Genomic DNA, 20980 nt, shown 5'->3' on the forward strand with positions numbered 1-20980 from the left:
GGAGCCAGAAAAATATCCAGGCATTTACTGAACTCCAGGAAGTAAAAACCCATCTAATTGTACAATAACTGGATGAGCAAAAGAGCCTTTCACCCCTCATGAGCATCCCAGCAGACATCGAGGGCCAGGTGGATGTGATATATGTATGAGTTTCAGAAAGATGACAGCACCTCCATCCTGGTAAATGCATCCATTTAAGCACTGCAATCTAACATTACATTTAAGCCACTTTAAAACTGCCTTCTCCTACCCATTCACCTGTCTGTACTGGCAGGCTTCAGAGTTACACACTCAGGCCTGGCCTAGACCCATCAGACCAAAGAGCCTGGAGAGCCATCACATCACATTTCTTATTGGAAGAAAATTAATCAAACCTATCATCATAGAAATTACTGCATCCTCAATAACAATTTAAAGAGCAGTGTAGTCACTCAAGCATGAAGAAAACGAGAAATCTGCTTCCTACCTGACATCTGCTGGATCTTCCGTCACCAGAACATCTGTCTTGCAGCTGGCAAGAGGATTGATGGAAAGCTCCACAGGGGGCACCACAAAGCTCTTACTGACAGGAAGCCACAGCCCTTGACCCAAACTGTAGGTAGACCTGGAATAAAGGGCAAATGTGTCACAGAGGAAAAGAGTGTCCACAGGGAATGGTGGCCCTCCACTGCACCTGCCCACCTGGAAGTCAGAGCAGTGGCGGCACCATGAGATAAGTGAGTAATTTGGCCTTGCCCTGAAAGCCAAATGGGAGAGGAATAATGGCATTCCCCTCCCCGTGCCAAATTAGGAGTTGGGCTTCGATGATCCTGGTGGCTCCCTTCCAATTCAGGATAATCTGTGATTCTATGAGATGCATCAGAAGGGGATGGTCAAGCTCCTCAGTCCACAGGGACTCTCTGTGCACACTGGCCTGGTGTTTGCTGAGGGGACAAGAGGGGAACCCTTCTCTGCCTGGATAAATCTTTCAGGTCTGTGGCAGGCAAATGACACTCATGTGCCCCTGCCGGCACAGCAAGACAGAGCTGGGAGTGACCAAGAGGTTGCATCTGCTGGCACATCTTCATGGCTCTCCCCACCCAAATGTCCCAGATGAACCCTCCTCTGACTCACCTGAGTATTTTCTCTGGTGCCTGCTCTCCTGTGACCAAGTCATATCCCCGCTCCAGCGTCGTGTAGGGCCACGGCCTGGGAGGAGGGATGGAGAGAGCAGCTGAGCACATCACTCAGCAGGGAAAGCAGCACAGCCTGGTCCCAGGCCTTTGGGGTCAGTGATCAGCTGAGCAGAGCAGAACCAGGCTCCTCACCAGTGTGGGAGAGCCAGGACAGAGCAAACCCACCCCCTGTCCCCACTCACCCTTCGCTGTGTCCCCAGTCACTGCGCACACACAAGTGCCGGTGGACGGGGTCTGGGGCGTACCCTTCGTGGCAGCTGCACTCTCCTGAAAGAGAAGAGGGAAGGATGAGACCTTTCTGGCCCAGAGGCACATCAATGACTGCAGAGCTGGACCCTCCTCCCCTGCTGCCCATCTCTGCACGTTCACAGCCACTCCTGGTCCCTGCTATGGATCTGGAGCACTTTGGACCCCAGAAACCCCTAGGAGGTGTGAAAGAGATGAGGAGATGTGGAAAGCTGCAAGAAACCTGTAGTTATTCTGGGGTAGATTACATGATGCAGCACCCACAGTAGCCAGGGATGAGGTTTCATGATGCAAAGGTCTATCCTTACCTAGTGTTCCTGTGCAGCCCTGCAGCCCTGCAGGCTGAGCAGACCTCTGCTCAATGGCCCCCAAGAAATATTCCCCATAGAGATGTACCCACATGAATCCAGCCCCTGCCCTGAGACCTGCTCACAGCCCTGGCAGAGGGGCTGCTCAGGAGCCAGGGGTCACTCCTCAGCAGGGATTTTGACCTTGCTTGAGCAGAACCAGTGTCCAATCCACCTGTGAACTGAGGGGAGATGCCCCAAACCGATCCTGGTCACATCCCCTTCCCACCTCTGCTCCTGGCACCTCATACAGGATGGGGCAGCAGAGTCTCCTGCAGCCCAAACTCCCACAGAAGGATGCAGAACCCCCCAAACTCTGTCCTCCACAGGCAATTCCCATGCCATGCCCCCATCCCACAACAAAAGGGCTCTCAGACCTGCTCCCCTCCACTCTCTGGGTGCTGCCTCACCCTGTTACATCCTTTTGAGTGCACGAGAAGACATTTCCCACACCAGAAACCCGAGCGTGCGTTTGGCCCAGATTGATTCAGTGTTTGGTAGAAATACATAACCCGGAGCAAGAAACAGCAAAATCAAAAGATTAATTGGATTTGCACGTGGAGTTTCTGCTACAAGCTGCTGCCAATGCTTTTCTTCCCTCCCCTCCTCTCCCCTTCGTGCCTGGTGGTGCAGCAGGATGAGCTGTAAACACTAGAGAGGGGTTGGACCTGGGAAGGGTGTTGGGAGGGGGTACCCTCAGCACGGTGGCAATGCAGACTGGCAGGTACCACGGTGCTCATGGGGATCCTAAGCAAGTTCTTAAAATGCCTCACAGGGATTACAGTAAAGAGCTTTATTGTCAGGAGGGAGCGAGAAGGGGATTCAAATGCTGATATTTTTGAGGAAGAGATGCCTGAAAAGGGAGAGGAGGCAAAAAAAGGAAAGGGGGTAGGGGGGGAAGAGACGGCTAATGATGTGCTAAAATGCAACAGCACCTTCATGAAATATTCACTGCCTCAAACGCGTCTAATATTAAAGATTAAATGTCCTGGGATTTGTCCTAGCGACTTCGAAGCGCTGATTTATGATCTGTCAGAAGCTGCTAACCTCATGATTCATAACGGGAGCAGCAGGAACATTGCTCCTCCAAAGGGAAGGAGTTGGGAGAGAGATGGCGGCGCTCGGCCCTGCTCAGGCTCAGCCGTGCCTTGGGGGCTGGGGCGGTCTCGGTGCAAGAAAACGCAGGTCCTAATGGTTCCATCAGTGATTTTAAAAAAAGAAAAGTTATTTTTTCCTTGGGTGCTTAGTGCGCAAGTTTCCCCAGCCGTGCCGTGGATCATTAATTCCTGGTGCTTATTACATAACAAATATATGCTCTGCAAATGAGAGACATCTCAAAGTGCTGGCGAAGCAGAGCTGGGAGTCTTGGGGCACCGGCTCACGCTCAGCCCCTGCCACAGAAATTAGAGCAAGGAGGGAAAAACCACCTACAGAGGTTGGCATGCTGGCAGCCCCAACGCCTCCCTCGGCATCGATGGCTGGGGGTGCTGGTGCTGAACCCCTTCCCCGTGGTGCAGGAGGGTTTATTTTCTCTGCTGGCTTGTTTACTGCTCTGTCAGTTTGGCGTCAGAAGGAGAAACTCTATCAACCTGCAGGAATATTGATTTTATCGACTCCAATCCCGGAGTTTCAGCAGCTACAGCTGGTGCTCGAGGCTTTATCGGGAGGTTTATTGGGAGGTTTATTTCAGTAAGTGAGAGGGCAAGTGGTGGCACTGGTTGGGCTGGAGACACAGGGCCGGAGAGAGGGAGGACTCCAGGGAAAGCCACCCACAGCACAGAGACTAGGGATACCTGCCCATCTCTGTAGCCACTTGGGACCAACTTTCCACAGGTTTTCCACGGAGACCTAAACCCTTTTGGTAGAGTTTTAGAAATTGGATAGGAAGGCTCCCAGCACAGGGGACTCCATCTCCTCGTGATGGATGGTTCTATTTCTGTATCTATATCTACAACAACAGACAACCAGTGGGGCTTCCAAAAAACCTCAGCAGAACCTGCTGTGCTCTTACAGATTCTCAGGAGCTTTTGCTTTCTCCCCATCAGAATCCACCCTCCTTCTTTGCCCCCCTGAACTACTCTGTTATTTTCAGTCAGCCCCCATCCTCCCTGGACATGATGCTGAGCCAAGGAGGATGCTGAGCCTGGCTAATCCCCATGGAACGAGAAACACCTGATAAAGCACCCTGAGTGGCAAGAACGGGGGTTCCTGTACCTATAAACCCTCTTGGGGTGTGTTTTTAAACAAACCACCAAACCAGCAGTGCCTCTGTTCAGAGACACTAAATCCCACGTGCTTCTGAGATAGACACAGTTATCTGCTCAGCATTGCTGCAGCTAAGTGAGGATTCAAGATGAGCTTAAAGCCAAAGTCAACCAAGGTAACCAAGTTTGACAAATAGCCACACCTGAAGCTGGATGCAATTTCCACAGGTCCTGCACACGCCTCTCTGTGCGGCGCAAATGAATCAGGATCTACCAATGGCTGTGACAAGAATCCTGCTTCTGCATCCACCACCCCACACCCTGTCCATAGCAAAAACACAGGCCTGTGTAGTCCTTCCTCTGCCTTTGGATTCATAAGCCAAAAATCAGGTAGGATAATCCATGGCAAATTTTCAGCTGTTATAGGAAAAGGAAGGGTCACTGCTCACTCAGTTTAAGCAAGCGCAGATCCTGTTGCTCTGCTCTGGAGGTCCAGTGTTCTATTTCCATTTAAACAAAATGCTGGGAGGGGAAGGAAAATCTCTGAAATAAAGCAGGAAATGCAACATCACAGCCCTAGCATGAGGCTCTGAAAACACATCATTCAAAGAATCCCGGAATGGTTCAGGTTGGAAGGGACTACCAGTGGGGTCATCCGGTCCAACAGCCCTGCTCAAGCTCATGGCACAGGATTGTGTCCAGATGGTTCTGGAATATCTCCAGTGAGGGAGACTCCACACCCTCTCTGGGCAGCCTGTTCAGTGCTTGGTCACCTGAACAATAAAGAAGTTCCTCATACTTAGGTGGACCTGCCTGTGCATCAGTTTGTGCCCGTTGCCTCTCATTCTATTGCAGAGCCTGGTTCCATCCTCTGGCACTCTCTTCAGATTCTTATTATGTAACTCTAATATACAGATACATTCCTGTGGCACATACAGCTACGTGGAAGTGCAAGGGAAGAGCTGAGGCCATGGGAAGCACTCACAGCTCTGTTCTCCATCCTCCCCTACTCCCCTCTGCCGACTTACTTACACAACATCTCATCACAGACTGTGCTGCCACGACTAATTACAGGTGACACGGAGCCTCTGTGCCAGTTTCTGCTCAGGGAGAGCGAACCCGTTGCTTGAAGCAGCAGGACACATCCCCAAAGACCACAGGCACATCTCACCTGTAACCTTCCTCCTCTGTGCCTTCATCCCCACGGAGGCTGGTGGGAGAGACGACCGACAGCTCAACCCAATGTGCCATCCAGAGCCCCATGCTAGAAAGGCTGGGGGGGCAGGAGCAGCGAGTACACAGCTCCTGGAGAAGTGTCTGTCGCTCCTGTCCTCAGCTGGGAAGGGGAGAAGGATCTGGAAACTCATCTGGAGGAACAGGGCCAATTAGGGACACAATCGAGCCAGTTTCCTCATGCAGGTGTGAGCTGTCTCTGCCCATCTGAGCAAAGGGTTTCTCATGTGCCTGTGCTCCATGCTGGCTTCAGTGCTGGAGCTGCAGAAGGGCAGAAAACAGGCTGCAGCCAGCCTTAGCATCCATGGATTTTGGCTCAAGGTTGGCCCACACTGAGGCTTCCTCATGCCTGAAGGAAACAAATTTAACACGAGCCACATCTGAGCTGACCACCTCCAGTGGCACAGGCACGGTGCAAAGCCAGCTACGTGGAGGACAACAGCCCCCCAGCTCCTGCTGCGTCTTGACCAGCACAGCTCAAGGCTTTAGCTCTGTTGTGGGTTTTTTTATATCTAAGCTGGAAGTTGCTGAACTATTCTTCCATTTTTGCTCACCACACTGTGCTGCTGCTTCTACTGAGAGGGGGAACAGGGTATCCTGCTGCACCCAGATCCTCCCTGCCTGTCTCCATGCTCTGCCCAGGAACAGCTGGGCAGAGGGACAAACTGCCAGCGTGCCAAGTAATCCTTTTAGACTCATTAGGGCAAGAGCTGATCCGTGGTGATAATGCTGCAAGATCCCCCTAATCCACCATGCACAGCGTGGAGGCTCCCGGAGTCCCTGTGCTCCTGGGGAAGCTGCTCTTTGCTGTCACTGGTGATTCTGTTTAAGGAGCTGGAGGAGCTTTGGCTGTGGTGCAGCAAAGCTGTGGCTCGTCAGCCTTCCCCTGGCACTGCTGGCGTCTGTGACTCCCTGCTCCACGGCAGCACTTCCATTCCTGGTGCTCGCCCTTGTCCTGGTGGGATGCCCTGCTGTGCCAGGGTCACGTTCCAGCTCCAAAGCCACCATCCTGGGGCAAGTCCAGGCCCCAGCTGGAGGGGTAGCCTGTTCCTGAAGCCTGGGGGACTATAAATACACACTTTTCCACCTGCATGAGCATTGCATGTACACACTTACACTTGCTTCAGGGCTGCCTCTCCACCTGAAGCAATACACAGTCCAGCCCCACTTTCCTGGTGCCCTCCTCTCTGGACACACACCTTCCCCCAGGGGACACACCAGCCCCAGCAGAGCATCCCCAGTGCCAGTGAGAAGGGAAGCTGCAGCACCACATTCCCAGCCTCCCTCAGCTCTGTAGCCCAGCTGGGTCATCATTCCTGTTGAGCCCCAGCCAGCAGTGGGGTGAGCTTGCCCAACACCTCCTCTTGCTTCTCCTCCATCCACCCTCCACAGCACATGAGCAGAAAGGGTTTGCAAAGGGAGGTGGGCACTGGGTGGGAAGCCAAGGCCAAGCACTTTTAGTGAACAGACACAGCTGTTGAGCACAATGCTGCCCACCCTGCCAGCCCTGACTGCTCCAGTGTTTGTGCTGGGCCATGGCACAAAGCCCCTGTCTCTTCCAGGCGAGCGTGGAGTCATCTCCAGGGTTACCAGCCTGCTCTGAGGCAGAAGGACTGGAGGGTTCCCCCTCCCTCTCCACTGCAGGGATGCAGGGCCTGAATCTCCTTGTCAGCAGCAAAGGTGGCTGCAAAAGTGGATGCAAAAGGCAGCTGCCACCCAAGCACTGCTGTCCTGGCCACCAGCTTGCTGCTTGGCAAGGTCAGTGTCCCCTTGTCACCACTGCCCACAGCAGGAGCTGCAGCCCAGGAGCCAACATGTCCTCCCCCAGACAGGAATTCTTTGCCTGCAGTCTGACTAAAATAAAACCAATAAAACAATAAATTATTTGCTACCAGCACTCCCTGTGTCACCCTCAAACCACCTGCCAGGGTCCTGCATGCACAGCATCCCGGGGCTGCTGGGGTACCTGAGCCAGGGGATGCCCAGCAAAACTTCCCAGGGACGAGCAGCTCCCAGTGGCAAGATGACAAGGATGGGCTTGCCAGGGATGGGACAAGACCCACACTGGCACAGGATTTGTACCAAGATTTAAAACCCCACAACAAACACCTTCCTTAAAGAACTTGATGTGCCCTGGTGGGATAACAGAGTGAGGGCCTCTTTTGAGGAAATGCAGAGAAAATTAAACACAGGCAAGGATGCACAGTGGTCTTAACAGTTCATTAAATTCTCCAGCTTCAGTGAACAAGTGAAGCATCTTCAGAGAGCTGCTCCTCAGGCCTGGCTGGCCTCTGGCTGGGGCTGTGGATCCTCCAGCAAGGGCAGCAGCAGCACCAGCTCCCAGTGAACCTCTGTGAGAAGCTTCTCTTCTGCCCCTGGTATCTGCTGTCCTTGCCCTTCAGGGATGGCACTTTCCAAACCTGAGCCTCTGCTTCATCCTGATGAGAAATGCAACTTCCTTAGAAGCAGTTTAGCTCCTGAGGAACAAGACAGGGAAGGTGGCTCCTGCCCAGCCGACCCAGCACAGAGCATGGAGGGAAAATCTGGAGTCGATTTGACAGTTATCCCTCCTCTCCCCCTGCTGCAAGTCACCCTCTTCACCAGATCCATCACAGTACTTAAGCACAAGCTTAACCTCTAGGGATTGTGCCTGAGTTTAGGCTCTGCATGGATTTAATTCTCATTATCATCCGCTCAGCTCCCACACCGCGCTGCCAAGGGCACGTGAGCCCAGCTGATCCAAGGAAGCAGCGAGAGGTCCCGAGGGTGGACAAGGGTGGTCTGCTGTGCCATCTTCTGGGGTCAGCACAGCCCCACAGCTGACCATGGCGGGGTGAGAACCCCCTGCAGCACTGGTGGGATGGGCCCAGTCAGGGAGACATTTTCAGGCATGGTTCTGCGCAACGAAACTCATTCCTCTTCCCTCCTCCCTGTGCTCTCTAGACAAGCACAGAAATGCCATTACAAGAACATTAGCAGCTGCAGGATTAAACACTCTAATGGCAGAAAATGAGAGTGTAAAGACAGCAGAGATAACCTTAACTCGGCCCCTCACAGGCACGAGTTTTGATTGCTGTTTATGTATAACACTTCAGCCTGAAGCTAAATTAGCTTGGGAGTTAACTGCCTCCTGCCCTGCTTGGAGCACGAGGCAAGCTGTGCCACCACAGGAAAAGGAATCGTATATTACATGGGTTTTGACCAAGTTATTAAACTCCATACCTTGGAGAGACAGAACCTCATCTTATAAAAGTCTAAGTCAATAAAGGCACTGGGATCCTCCAACAGCGAAAATAGCAGAAGTGCACAAGAACAAACAAATATTACCTGATGTGCACAAAACCTGCATGATATTAAATTGAACTATAGGAGGAAATGGCTGTTTTCATAAACACAAATACACTCTCGCCAAGGTTGGTCATCTCCTGATTTACATGCTCAGCTCTGCAACCTCCAAATCCCCTTAACAGGTTGCCTTAAAAAAAAAATGGCTCTGTGTAAAAATTACTTTCATCTGTCTCCTGCCTACAACATCCCTGTCCTACCCAGACAGGAGCACCATCTGTGGCTCTGGTGACAAACTGGCCCATTTGGAAGATGATGGAAACCTTTTTTTTTAATACCCCCTCCTGCCAATTTCCAGAAAAGACCCTTTGCTACCACATTTCATCTGGTCCTTACAAGCCTATTGCTTTGGGGGTGCCACCAATTGTGGATGCAAAGAGAGAATTTTGATGAAGAAGTGCCTGATTTGCAGATGAGGAAAAAAAATTTTAACACATTTGCACCTGCTAATCAAGGTAGCTATCCATCTCATTTATGCCACTGCTCCAGCAAGCCTGACAGCACAAAATCAGAGGCTGTTTCTTCCAGCATTTGGCCCTGAGGGACCGATTCTCCAGCAGGTCTCTTCAGTGATGCCCACAGAATGTGCAAGTGAATCAGTTTTGTGCATACAAAGCAGGTAGTTGTGCTCACAAATCAGGATTTGCATATGCTGCTGGAAAAGAGACGCTCTTATCAACGCTCCCGGTGCTGGTAAGGGAGGCCAGAGAAGAAGCATTCCTGGATTTCACCCAGAGGTATCCCAGTGTGTGGTACAAGCAGTGGTACCAGCAACGCTCCCCGCATCTGTCCAAAATATGGAGAGTGCAGACATCAAGTCCCAGAGGACAACAAACCTTCCCTGTTCTCGTCTCAAGCAGCACAGGCAGCACCTGCCAAGAGGATGGGGCGTTTTGGCTGAACCTCCCCAGCCGAGGAGCACACCCTGCCCCCAAGAGAGGGACCTGCCCCATCCATGGCTGGGCACAGCCACCCTCTCATGTCTGCAGGGAGGAGCCCCTCAACAGCACCCACTTGTTTCTGAATTTGCAGTCATGTCAGACCAACCAGCCTGGCCGCTTCCGAGGCAGAAGGGACGAGGAAGGCGACGTTTGGCTCATGTGCAGATGTCGGTGCTGCCTCCAAAACGCTCTGATGAGCTTTGCAACACAGGTTTGAAATTTGTCAGGGGGCAGCAATCACTTCATTAAAGACTGAGTCACACAACAGAGACGTGAGGGAAGGCAAATTAAGGTCAGGCAAGCAAAATGGATCTTGGCACTTCCTAGTGTTTCAGAGTCCCCGAAACACTGGGGATTACTCTTTGCACTGAAGGAGTACTTGGTGTCACGAGTCAGAACATGGTACAGACCAATCCCATCCACAACTCCAACCCAAAAGAGTTTGGTGGTGGGACAGGTAAGAGCTTCAGTCTCACCAGACAGAGCATACGTGACCTGAAGCTCTCTGTCCAAATGTGGGACAGGAGTCTGTGGCACTTCCACCAAGGACAGGTCCTACCCACAGAGGTCTGAATACACCTTGGAGCAAGGAAGCTTTGAGATACTAGATCTCCAGGCTGGATCCTCACTGCCATGGAGAGTGGCTCCAGTGGTAAGGCTGAAGCCAGATTGGCTATAAATGTGCTGGAGGACCTCAACCTTGGCTCTGCTGCTCTTCACAGGGGAGGCTTTCATCTTTTAGACAGGACAAACCTCAGTCCATCCTCTCACGGATGCTCTGCTCAGCCCAAGAAGACAGAGGACAGGGGAAACCCCAGCACCCATCTCTTGGGATACTCACAGAGAGGATAAAATCCCTGACCCGAAAAGGTTGAAATTCAGGCAGGATTTACGTCCCACAGTAAAACCACAGGGCTGCCTCTCTCATGGTGATAAAAATAAATCACCCTTAAAAATAGAATGACATCAATAAAAATGAATCTAAAAGCACACGCAGTGTATCACGGGGTTACAGTCTGCCCCCAGCCTGGTGTGGAAACTTCTGACCAGTTAAAGGCTGGTCAACAGTGATGAACTTATGTGGTGCCTGGGGCTACATCCTGGGGCAGGGCGTCAAACAGGTACTTCCAAAGGCCTAATTTTAAGTGGGAGGTTGCTCAGGTCTTGTGAAGTTTGGACCTCTTAAGGGAGCCTTAGATTAAGGCTATGAAGATCAGCAGCCCCATCAGCCAGTCCTGCTCGATCCATGTGGATCCAGCTGGCACAGACAGGAGAAAGATTCTGTTTCATCCATGTGAGAACTCTCAGACTGGAGAGAGGGGGAAGAAACCCACTGACAGATTTCAGGTGAGGGACCTGAAGGCTGAGCTCAAGGCTGCTCTGCCCTCACCACGGGTAAGCAGGGGGGTTGGGTACCAGGGTTGGGAGCAGCAGAGCAGCTGGCAAGCTTCAGATCCAGGACAGTGCCGGAGCAGAGCGATTCCCAGGCTAACGAGCATCGCTCCCTTCCCGGCAAACAAGATCTGACACATCCTGCTCAAGCGTGGGGCGTCCAGCAAGAGCGACAAGCTGCTCCGGGAGCTGGGGACGCGGCGGGAGCAGCAGCTGGGCCGGCACGGGAGAACAGCCGCTCCTCACAGCAGAGGCCTTGCAAGGATTAAACCAGCCCTGCTCGGTGCCAAGGAGGGCACGGGGCTGGAGAGCACAGCCACGGGGCTCTTCCAACAGGGAAGTCACGGCCTGGCTCCATACGGTCTCCCCGTGGTTGCTGCTGGAGGCAGAGCTTTTCTCTCCTCCTCCGAGCCAGGGGACAGCTGAATGCATCTTCCCCCTCCCGCTGAGGTGGCTGCCTTTTGCCAATGCCTGAAACAGTCCTTCTGCTCTGTGACATCTGGATGAGAACAGCCTCCTCCTGCACCATCTCCATCTGCTGGGGTGGCTGCTGTCACCTCCCAGCCCTCCCTGGGACTGTAGGTGATGCCCAGGGCTGTCTACACAGGGAATTCTCCAGCATCATCGCTCTGCTGCAGCCATGCCTGCCAGTGCCTCTGTGCAGACAAGCCTCGAGGAACAGGAATGCTAAGAAGAGAACGTTTTCTCGACCAGGAAAATGAGTTTATGAGACAAAGTTCCATGTCTGCATCTCAGCTGAGCAGGGAGGGATGAGAACAGGGTCACCCTGTCATTCCATGGGGCACTCATGACTCTGAAGGACTTTTAATTCTGTGTTTAAAGATGGTCTGTGGCAGTGGGAGGCTTGGGAAAAGCCTCCTCCACTGTGAGCCATCCTTCAACCCCCTGGCAGAACCAGACACCAACATCCTTACCTGCAGCCACGAATCTCATACACAAACATGAAGTGAAGAAGCTCATTGCTAAGGGATGAGGGAAGCTCCCATGAGGAGTCAGGGCTAACCTGGGATGTCACCTCTGCAAGGAGATGGGGGTTTGGGTGCTCTAGATGCTGAGCAAGCCAGGAGCAACAGGACCACAGCACCAAGAAGGCATCCCACCCAGGACTGGTGACCCACTGCTGAGCAAGAGCAGTGCTTTCTGTTGCAGAGGGCACAGCACACCCCACAGCAAAACAGCACAACTTAGAAGCAGATAAACTCCACATGCCTGCAGCTGCCACACCAAAGAACTCATAGATCCACCACTTCAAATCCCCATTTTGTGCCCATCTTCTTCACATTTTGCTGATGGGGGTCACCACTGTGTGACACTACTGGTACCTCTCAATCCTCTGTGCCTACCACCAGGCTAAAGCAGAGGTGAGCACAGAGGGCATCAGAATACCCAGAGACAAACCTTCTCCCTTGCATCTCTAAGCTTTCCAAGATCTTCACTGTTCCCTGGCCTCCCTTACCTGTGTCTTGGTCACAGAGCTGCTCACAGGCATCAGTGGTCCTCTGTCCACAGAGGTCTCTCACCCAGGGGGACGTGGCATTGATCTGATAGTACAGGGACAGCTTGGCTGGATTAAGCCAGTCGGAGATGTCCAAGTAGCTCCCCTCGCTCACAACGAAGCTGCTGCCTGGAGAGAGGGAAAAAAGTGTGTTAGGTGAGTGCAAAACCCCAAACATGCATTTTGGCTCAGTATCAGAACACTCTACTCTTCAGCAGGTGCTGTGACATCAAGATCAGCAAATACTAATGAGTTCAGCTCCTGGACCCAAAGACCATTCCTCTCCAGAGAAATACACCACAGCTAATGGTACACCAGCTTCTCTGCCCAGATGTTTCCCTACCCTTACACTACTGGGATTTGATTCCCAAGTCTCTGTAGAAATGTGGACCGATGGAATTATTGTGAGCCATAAGACTGGAGCATCCAGCTCATGGAAAGTGTCCATGAGGCACCTGGATGCTCAGGGCATAGCTGGGCAGTGGCAGCACTGGCTGTTCCCACTTCACCTTCAGCTGAAGGTGAGTGAATTGGCCTGACACACATCTTCTTGTACCAGACACTCCCCATCCCTTTCCTTCCTGAGAGTTAAAAGTGAATTCTTGCCAAAATCCTTTTCTTACAAAATCTTACGTTTCTTTATTTTGCAAAATGTATTTTTTCCCCACCAGCATCTGGGAATATGCATCATCTAATTAGCCAAATAGATTTTCAGTTCAGCCCAATCATTTCCTTATCTAACATCTGAGGCCCAGCATCGCTTGGGGGATTTTGCAGGCACAGAGGTCCTCATTAACTCTGATCTTCAATTACATTGATTATAAGACTGCCTCCATAGCAGTGCTGCACAGATCAGAGGGGAGCCAAAAAACCTCTGCCTTTAAGTGGTGTTTTGCAAAACTTACCAGGGTAAAAGCCTCTAAAAACAGGAGAGAAGAAACCTGCAAGGAGGAGTGGGCAAGGGGAACTGCCAGAAAGCCCAGGAACCCACAGCCACCCTTCCACTAAGTGTGAGGACTGGCAACAGCAGCAAAATTTGTGACCTCTATCTGAAGATTCAAATCCTTCTCGGTGATTACCCAAGGACAGCAAGTTCATAGATCCAGGGTCTACCTTCATGAAACTTTAGGGCTTAGGCCACTTAGTAAAGGACTGGGACAACATTTTTATAAGTGCCACATAAGATCTTGGCTTGTTAAAAGCCAAGAAATTTAAAAAGTAGGGCAATAAGCCCACAGCAGTGACCACCCCCCATGAACCTGCTTGAACACAAGCTCTGAATCTCCTTTTGAAGAGGATCCCTGATGCTTCAGCAAGAAGGAGCCCTTCTCACGCTCATCCTGCGCCACGTTATCCATGCAAAGGATAAACCAAGCAAAGCCTCAAGTCAAGCATCCCAGCGAGTGACCTCATTTTCAGGCATCCCCGGATCTCAGCACCACACAAATCCGAGCCCTAATTTCACATGAATGCAAAGTCTTCACCACTCATAGTGTTTATATACCATAAACATATTCACAGACACATCCCTGCACTCAAAGCCAATGGAGGCTGCCAAGCTACTGACTGTTCAAGCAAATGAAAATTAGACATCCAGGATCCAGCTGCTCTGGAGACACTGAAAGGCAGAGGCTGCCCCACCAAGGCTGAAGGATACATCTCAATCAGACAATGGCAGCAGTAAATTGCTGGGTAAAGCCCCCAGCACCACTGGAAAGCAGCAAAACACCGAGCACAAAGAAGTATCTTAGAGCCACGTGGTTTTATGTCTAATTATTCTTTCCCGTGAATTTTTAAAGATAGCTCTAAATGCCAATAATAGCAATTGCTGGTTTCTTTTACCAAACAGAAATGCAACATGAACCCTCTGGGAGTGTTTACTATTTACGTGTACGTGTCTGTGTAGTAGCCTGTCAATCTTGTTTTCGTCCTTATTTTTGCAGCTCTCTAATAAAGAGCGAGGCTTGGGAAGCACGTAAGCCTTGTTTGGAGACTCAGCTACAGACAACTCCCTCTGCACCCAAAGACTGAAGAGCGAAACCACCAGCTCTTGATTAAATCCCTACTTAATGAACCCCACTTCCAGTCAGAACACAGCCAGCCTGCAAGGAACAGAAGCAAACCAGACATAAAGCAATCACATCATTAGTATTCAGAAGGATGAAGGTGACTCGAGCTGCCAGAGCATCTTGGCCCAGGAGCTGCTACCCGAAGGGCAGGACCCCAAGGTCAGGTGGGTGATAGAGGGGTCACCTCTAGAGCTCCCCACCATAGAATGATTTAGGTTGGAAAAGACCCCTCTGTTCATCGAATCCAATCGTTCCTTCAGCCCTGCCAAGGCCACCACTAGATCACGTCCCCAAATGCCACATCCCCATGGCTTTTAAATCCCTCCTGGGATGGTGACTCCACCACCGCCCTGGGCACCCTGTGCCAGGGCTGGACAACCCTTTCTGTGAAGAATTTTTCCCAATATCCAACCTAAACCTCCCCTGGTGCGACTTGAGGCCATTTCCTCCTGTCCTATTGCTTGTTACATGGGAGCAGAGCCCGACCCCCACCTGGCTACAACCTCTCTTTGGGCAGTTGAAGAGAGCAAGAAGGTCCCCCTTGAGCCTCCTTTTCTCCAGGCTGAGCCCCCCCAGCTCCCTCATCTGCTCCTCATCAGACTTGTGCTCCAGACCCATCACCAGCTCCTCTCTGGACACTCCAACCCCACACTCTGAGCTGCTGCAGGAGGAGGAAGCACTCTTCATGGCCCTGCAGCTAAATTTTCGTTTCCTTTGGAAAGCCCAGCCTATTTGCTGATGGCAGTATAAAAAACCCACAACAACTATCATTTCATGGAAGTGCTTCCTAAATCCACACCAAAATGTGACACCTGGCCAGGAGCAATTAACTTCTCTCTCAGCACAAGCTGGGTGTCCATGTAAAACCACAAATTTGGGAAGCTTGAAATGATTTACAAATTGATAAAGCTTTGCAACATTCTCTACATAGAAAGATCTTCCCAAATATAATGTAACTGTAACTTACACAAGGGAAGTGCTGGTATTTTGAAGATTAATTACTTCTTTTGTTTTTAATAAGTCTGATTGAGAATTAATCCTCATTATCATTTTTGGTTGTTTTGGTTTGTTTTTGTTTTTTGTGTGTGTGTGTGGTTTTTTTGTGTTTTTTTTTTGCTTGGTTTTTGTTTGTTTGTTTGTTTGGGGGTTTGTTTGTTTTTTTGTGGTTGGTTTTTCTTTGTAGGTTTTTTTGTAGGTTTTTTTTTTTTAATAGAAATTAAACCATTTGAATCCAAAATTCCTGAATTCAGGCTCAGTGTAAAATTGAGGGGTTTCTACCTCAGTCTAAAAAACCCCAAACCTGGGGAAATCAAAGGTTTTAGTTAATTGTAAACACTTTCCTTCCTTCCTCTGCAGGAGGAGGGGGAAGGGACAACTTCCAGCAAGGAAACTTCTCACATCTCTGAAGCTGAGTGTGTGGCAGCTCAGCTGGGTAAGATTTTGAGACAGACACTCTCATCACCTTCGCTCCCACCGAAAACACAAACAAACAAACAAACATCCCAATCTTGATCCCTTTGTAGCTTGCCCAGGAAATAAATAACAGCAAAAGACATTCTGCAAATATTTTGAAAGCTGAAGTTCTGACTATTTCAAAGCCTTTCCACACAATTTTTCTCTTTATTTTCAAAGAATCTGCACACAGAAAACAGTTTTCAAAAGTCACCATCGCACACAAATCAAAACCACCTTGAAAAGCTCAGAAAGGGCAGGTCGAGTAACAAATCCTTTTAGAATCTACTGAGAACAAACATTTTCTAAGGGAGAGCTGTTTCAAAACCACCTTTAGCTTGCCAGGAGCATCAGCCAGGTTTGTTTTCCCCAATACACAGTTTCTGGATGGAGGGAAATGATGGAGTAGGGAATGGGGTGATTGGGGACCCCAGGGGCTCACATCTCTGGGGCAGTGGGTGGCAGACCCTGCTCCAAAGTACCCTCTGAAAACCTTCCTTGAGGACCTCATACCCTACCAAACCACCCCCTTGCCCAGTTTGAAGCACAACTACAGCCACTGCCTGCAGTCCCCAGAGCAGATTCCAGCACAGAAACCCTCTGAAGACATCCAGAGAGACCATCCACCCTGCTGTCCTGTGCTGCCAACCTCATTCCTCCCTCCAAGGTGTCCTCCTAGACACAAGTTTAGAGCTTCCCACTCAAAACCTTGATGAGATCCTCCTTAAACCAGAGACAATTTAGGTCTCAGGGTAAAGCAACCATCAACCACACAAGAGAATACAGTGATAAAATGACAACTCTCCACCCACCACCACCTCCTTGATCCCAGAAATCCCACTGTAGGACATATCCATCAAGAACCATTGGTTTTATGAGCCAGTCTATGCCACAGAGCTGCGTTGCAGTGCTGTGGAGAACATCAGTACACAGCTACAACCCCCTCACAACTCCACGAGGTCCACCAGCACCTCGGGGCGTTGATTTGTTTGGGTTTCTCTACGCATGTGTTTTTCCCCCCACCCCCTTTCCTTCTCCGACACCCATCAAAGCTGGACCAGTTAAGGCAGCATCAGAAGTTCACGTCCCTCATGCTGGGGTCTCCTTCAAAGTTCAGGGGAACTGCTTAAGCCATGACAAAAGAGGCTTGAAGTTTCGACGTTTCAAAAATCATTTTCCAGAACACAACAGGATGAAACAGCTCAGAAGAGACATCTAACAAGGGAAAAGAACAAAGCACCCAAAAGCAGCCAAAAGGGTTTGGCTTCTCCTTTCTCTTTCTCTTTCTTTTCAAGGGAGAAGATCAAAACATAATTTTTTTTTTGAAGAAAGTCTATTTATTCCTCTCTCTGCTCTTTTTGTCATCTTTGGTCCGTTCGCTGTTTCTTGGCCAACAAAACTCCTTTTCATCTAAAATTAGTATTTTGTGTTGGGAAGCTGTGGGAGGTCATACTATAGGTTGCTATTAATGTATCCATCCCTCTACTATCATACAATTCTAATCCTGTTACAGATTTTTTTTTAAACACTAGAGGAAGAATTATCACTCTTGCTTCATTCTGCAGGTACAAAGAATAACCCTATTTGATTTCTTTAGAGACTCCTTTTTTTTTTTTTTTTAACTTGTGAAACATGAAAGAACATTGCCTAAAGAGACAACTCCTCCCCTATCTGCTCTTTCCCTTGATCAGCTCTCCCTCTCCTGTCCTGGTCCAAGGGAATGAAAACTTCTGTTTCTTGAATTCCTTTCAGAAAATGCAGAAGATCCAGATGGACTCTGGATGCCCAGGACACACCTGTACTGATCTAAGCAAAGAAATGGGGTTTGGGGTAGGATTGCACGCTATATTAACACAGTGCTCAGCTTTACCACCCCTCTGCTGCTGAGGACAAAACCAGGTAATTCTGGAATCATTTAAATTCTCTGAAGTCAAACTCTGCATTCTATATTCTACTTTGAATCCAGGGATAGTAACACATCGGGTTAAAATGCAAGCCGACCCACTTTACCTTGTTCCTCAAATTGTTTCTCTCCTGACCAAGGTGAAATGCCTAAACAGAAAGCTATGACAGAATGTTTTTAATGTTTTTAAAACAGCACAAGCTTACACAAGGCACACCTTTCATTCACTCTTCCCTCAGCTGAAGCACACACAGTTTATACCACAGTGTTTGACTCCAGGATGTATTTTCAGCACACGAGCCATGGCCATGGGCTCTCACACAAACCCACCAATGACCAAACTCAGAGACCCCCATCCCCTCGAAACACCATCAGTCCTGCCAGAGCTTCTTCACTCTGGCAAAGCAGAAATCAATTAAGTCAAACAAATCTGTGTGTAATTACAGCTCAGACTAGAAGCATCTTTCCTGTGGGAGGAGCAGGGTCACATTTTAAGCGTTAAATTGCACTTCCTTGATAAATCTGACAGACTCTCTTTCTTTGGGTTTTCTTGGCAGTCAGTCTTGATTTTGCCAGGGCTGAGCTCCTGACAAGTGACACATGTATTTAACTTTATGGAGCAGGTGATGGCTCATCCAACTTTTCCCAAGCCCAAGCGAGATGGCATCTGTCCATCCTGCACTGCGGTCAAGCTCCTGCTGCAAAGACATCTCCCATGATAGTATTACACAATGTAATTGTGGAGGTGTTGGTAACAACACATCTCTGCCCCCAGCAGGCATCTGGGCCAGCAATGGCTCAGACAGAAATTAGACTCCTAAAGAAAAGCTTCTCCTTAATGCTCCGTATCTCCCAACTCCCACGCTGCAGCCTGGGGCTCCTCTGCAGTGATGCTCTCCAGATATTGGATAAGGGTTCAGGGAAAATCAGCCTAAATCTAATCACATCACAAAGCAGAGAGGAGCTATGATAAGCTTTAAGAGACAAAGTGTGTGTGAATTGAGATTTTCCAGCCAGCACCAAGACCAAACATTCTCCCAGGACAGCAGAAAACACAACCAAGAGGCAGCACATGCAAAGTTAATATCCATGGGACCAAGGTGAGCTACCAACCACTCACTGAGAGGCTGCACATCAGCAATGTTACTTGTTGGGAGAGCAGAACAGGGAAGTAGCATGTTCCTGCCTACAGAGCCTCCAAAAATCCTCAGTGAGTTGCTGCACCACTGATGCCACAGGTATCCCATAAATTCTTATTCAAAAGCCAGCGTGGCTTAAGCTTCCCAGGATGGAGCCACTACCATGCTGCAACAACATCCTGAGTGGGAAGGGACCTACAGAGATTATCTATTTCAACTCCTGGCCCTGCCCAGGACACTCCAACAATCCCAGCCTGTTCCTCAGAGTGTTGTCCAAATGCTCCTGGAGCTCTGTCAGCCTTGGTGCTGTGCCCAATTGCCCTGGGGAGCCTGTTCAGTGCCCAACCACCCTCTGGAGAAAGAACCTTTACCTGAGATCCAACCTAACCCTCCCTTGACACAGCTCCAGCCATTCCCTCAGGCCCTGTCACCAGTCACAGAAAGTAGAGATCAGTGCCTGGCCCTCTGCTGCCCCTCTAGAGAGGCTGTATGAATGTTTGCATCTTTCCATCCGTGGAATGGAGCAGGTTAGTTGGTCAAATACTGCAGTTTTCCCTCACCATCACTCCCAAAGCAGAGGGTAAATGCTGTTGGCAAAGCTCAGCAGGCACCAGGAGACGCCCCCTCCCCAGGGATGGGCACATCCCGCCTCTCTCAGGATGCAACAGCTCCCAGCTCTGAACCAGCTGCTGCTGAAACCATCTAAATTCCAACACCAATCCCACCAGCTCTGCTCTGATGAATCCTGCAAAGGAGAAAGGCAGAAGCATTTGGCTTCCCTTGTGAACTGAGGTGCCCCAGGAGCTGGGAATGCCCGTGGTGGGCACAGGGCTGGGGGAGCCGGGCGGCGCGGGCAGGAGCCGAGCGCAGGTTCACAAGGCTGTCAGAGCCGCGATGAAAACGTGATGTACTTCAGCCTCCGGGATCTTATTAGTTCTTCATGCAAAGAGCGTTCACGCCGTAAAACCGTCTTGGAATCCCTTTGATCCACGCTGATACAGTTCATAAATTGATGTTAATATTTAGAGTTCATGTCTGGTAACGCTGCAGCCATTTGCTCGCATTTTCTTGCCAGGCAAGCAGGCGCAGGAGCGGGAGCGAGCTGTAACAGTGGCACTGAGGTGACCCTGTGATTAAGAGCTGATGAAATAAAACGCAATTTGTAAAGCTGCCCCCAAACACAGTCGGCTTACCCAAAACACACAGGGTCTGTGGCAAAGCCAGACATGGCACTGAATCTGCAACAGGGAAGTGTTGCTTCTGTCAAAGCTGTGATCCCGGTCTCTGTACAGCAAAGAGGCACCACTGCAGCAGAACGACTCCCAGGGGAGAAAACAGCACAAGAAAAAGCTTATTTTAAGCCAGTCAATTCCCTCTGCTGATTTCAGAGGGGACTGGTGGGGCTGGGAACAGTGGGAGACCACAGGGGACCCCAATGGCAGAAACCCTCTGAAAGCTTGGAGAGATCAGAGAATCACAGAATGGTTTGTGTTGGAAACAGCCTTAAAGATCATCTTGTTCCACTCCCTGCCATGGGCAAGGACACCTTCCACTATCCCAGGCTGCTCCAAGCCCCGTCCAACCTGGCCTTGGACACTTCCAGGCATGCAGGAGCCACAGCTTCTCTGGGCAACCTGTGCCAGTTACTCAGAGCCGTATCCAGCCTGGCCTGAGGTACCTTTGAGATCAGACCTCTTTCTCCATCCTTCTGGCACAAACCTGGGATGCTTCACATGTAAATCAGAGAGTGTCTCCAGCTTCTCCTTGTCCAACAGGATGGGGACACAGCCAGTTTCCCACCTCCTGTGGCTCATTCTCTATTGCTTTATGTGCTGAGTGCAAGCACCTGAGGACTCAAGCTAATGCCTGGTCACCTCTGAGGGCTGCAGAAGATTGAGCAGGAGAAGTCAAAAGCAAACAATTTAAAGCAACACATTTAATTAAAACCAAAATGAGAAGTTGTTGTGAGTCCAACAATTGCAGTCTGCAGAGCTCTGACAATCTTCAGGGAAAATTAA

At 50.1% G+C, this 20980-nt stretch overlaps 1 protein-coding gene across 1 annotated transcript in view; it reads right to left on the reverse strand.

Moving 5' to 3' along the window:
* The window catches only part of ASTN2 (astrotactin 2), a 314924-nt gene that overhangs the window by 172762 nt on the left and 121182 nt on the right, over positions 1-20980 (reverse strand). The window contains exons 7-10 of the mRNA XM_050319770.1: positions 12361-12528; positions 1358-1442; positions 1114-1188; positions 467-604 (exon numbers count right to left, since the gene is read on the reverse strand). Coding sequence (XP_050175727.1) covers positions 467-604; positions 1114-1188; positions 1358-1442; positions 12361-12528 — 466 coding nt within the window. The remainder of the gene's footprint in view (positions 1-466; positions 605-1113; positions 1189-1357; positions 1443-12360; positions 12529-20980) is intronic.

Source organism: Myiozetetes cayanensis, unplaced genomic scaffold (genome assembly GCF_022539395.1).
Source record: "Myiozetetes cayanensis isolate MyiCay16 unplaced genomic scaffold, myiCay2020 scf23, whole genome shotgun sequence".
Lineage (NCBI taxonomy): Eukaryota > Metazoa > Chordata > Aves > Passeriformes > Tyrannidae > Myiozetetes > Myiozetetes cayanensis.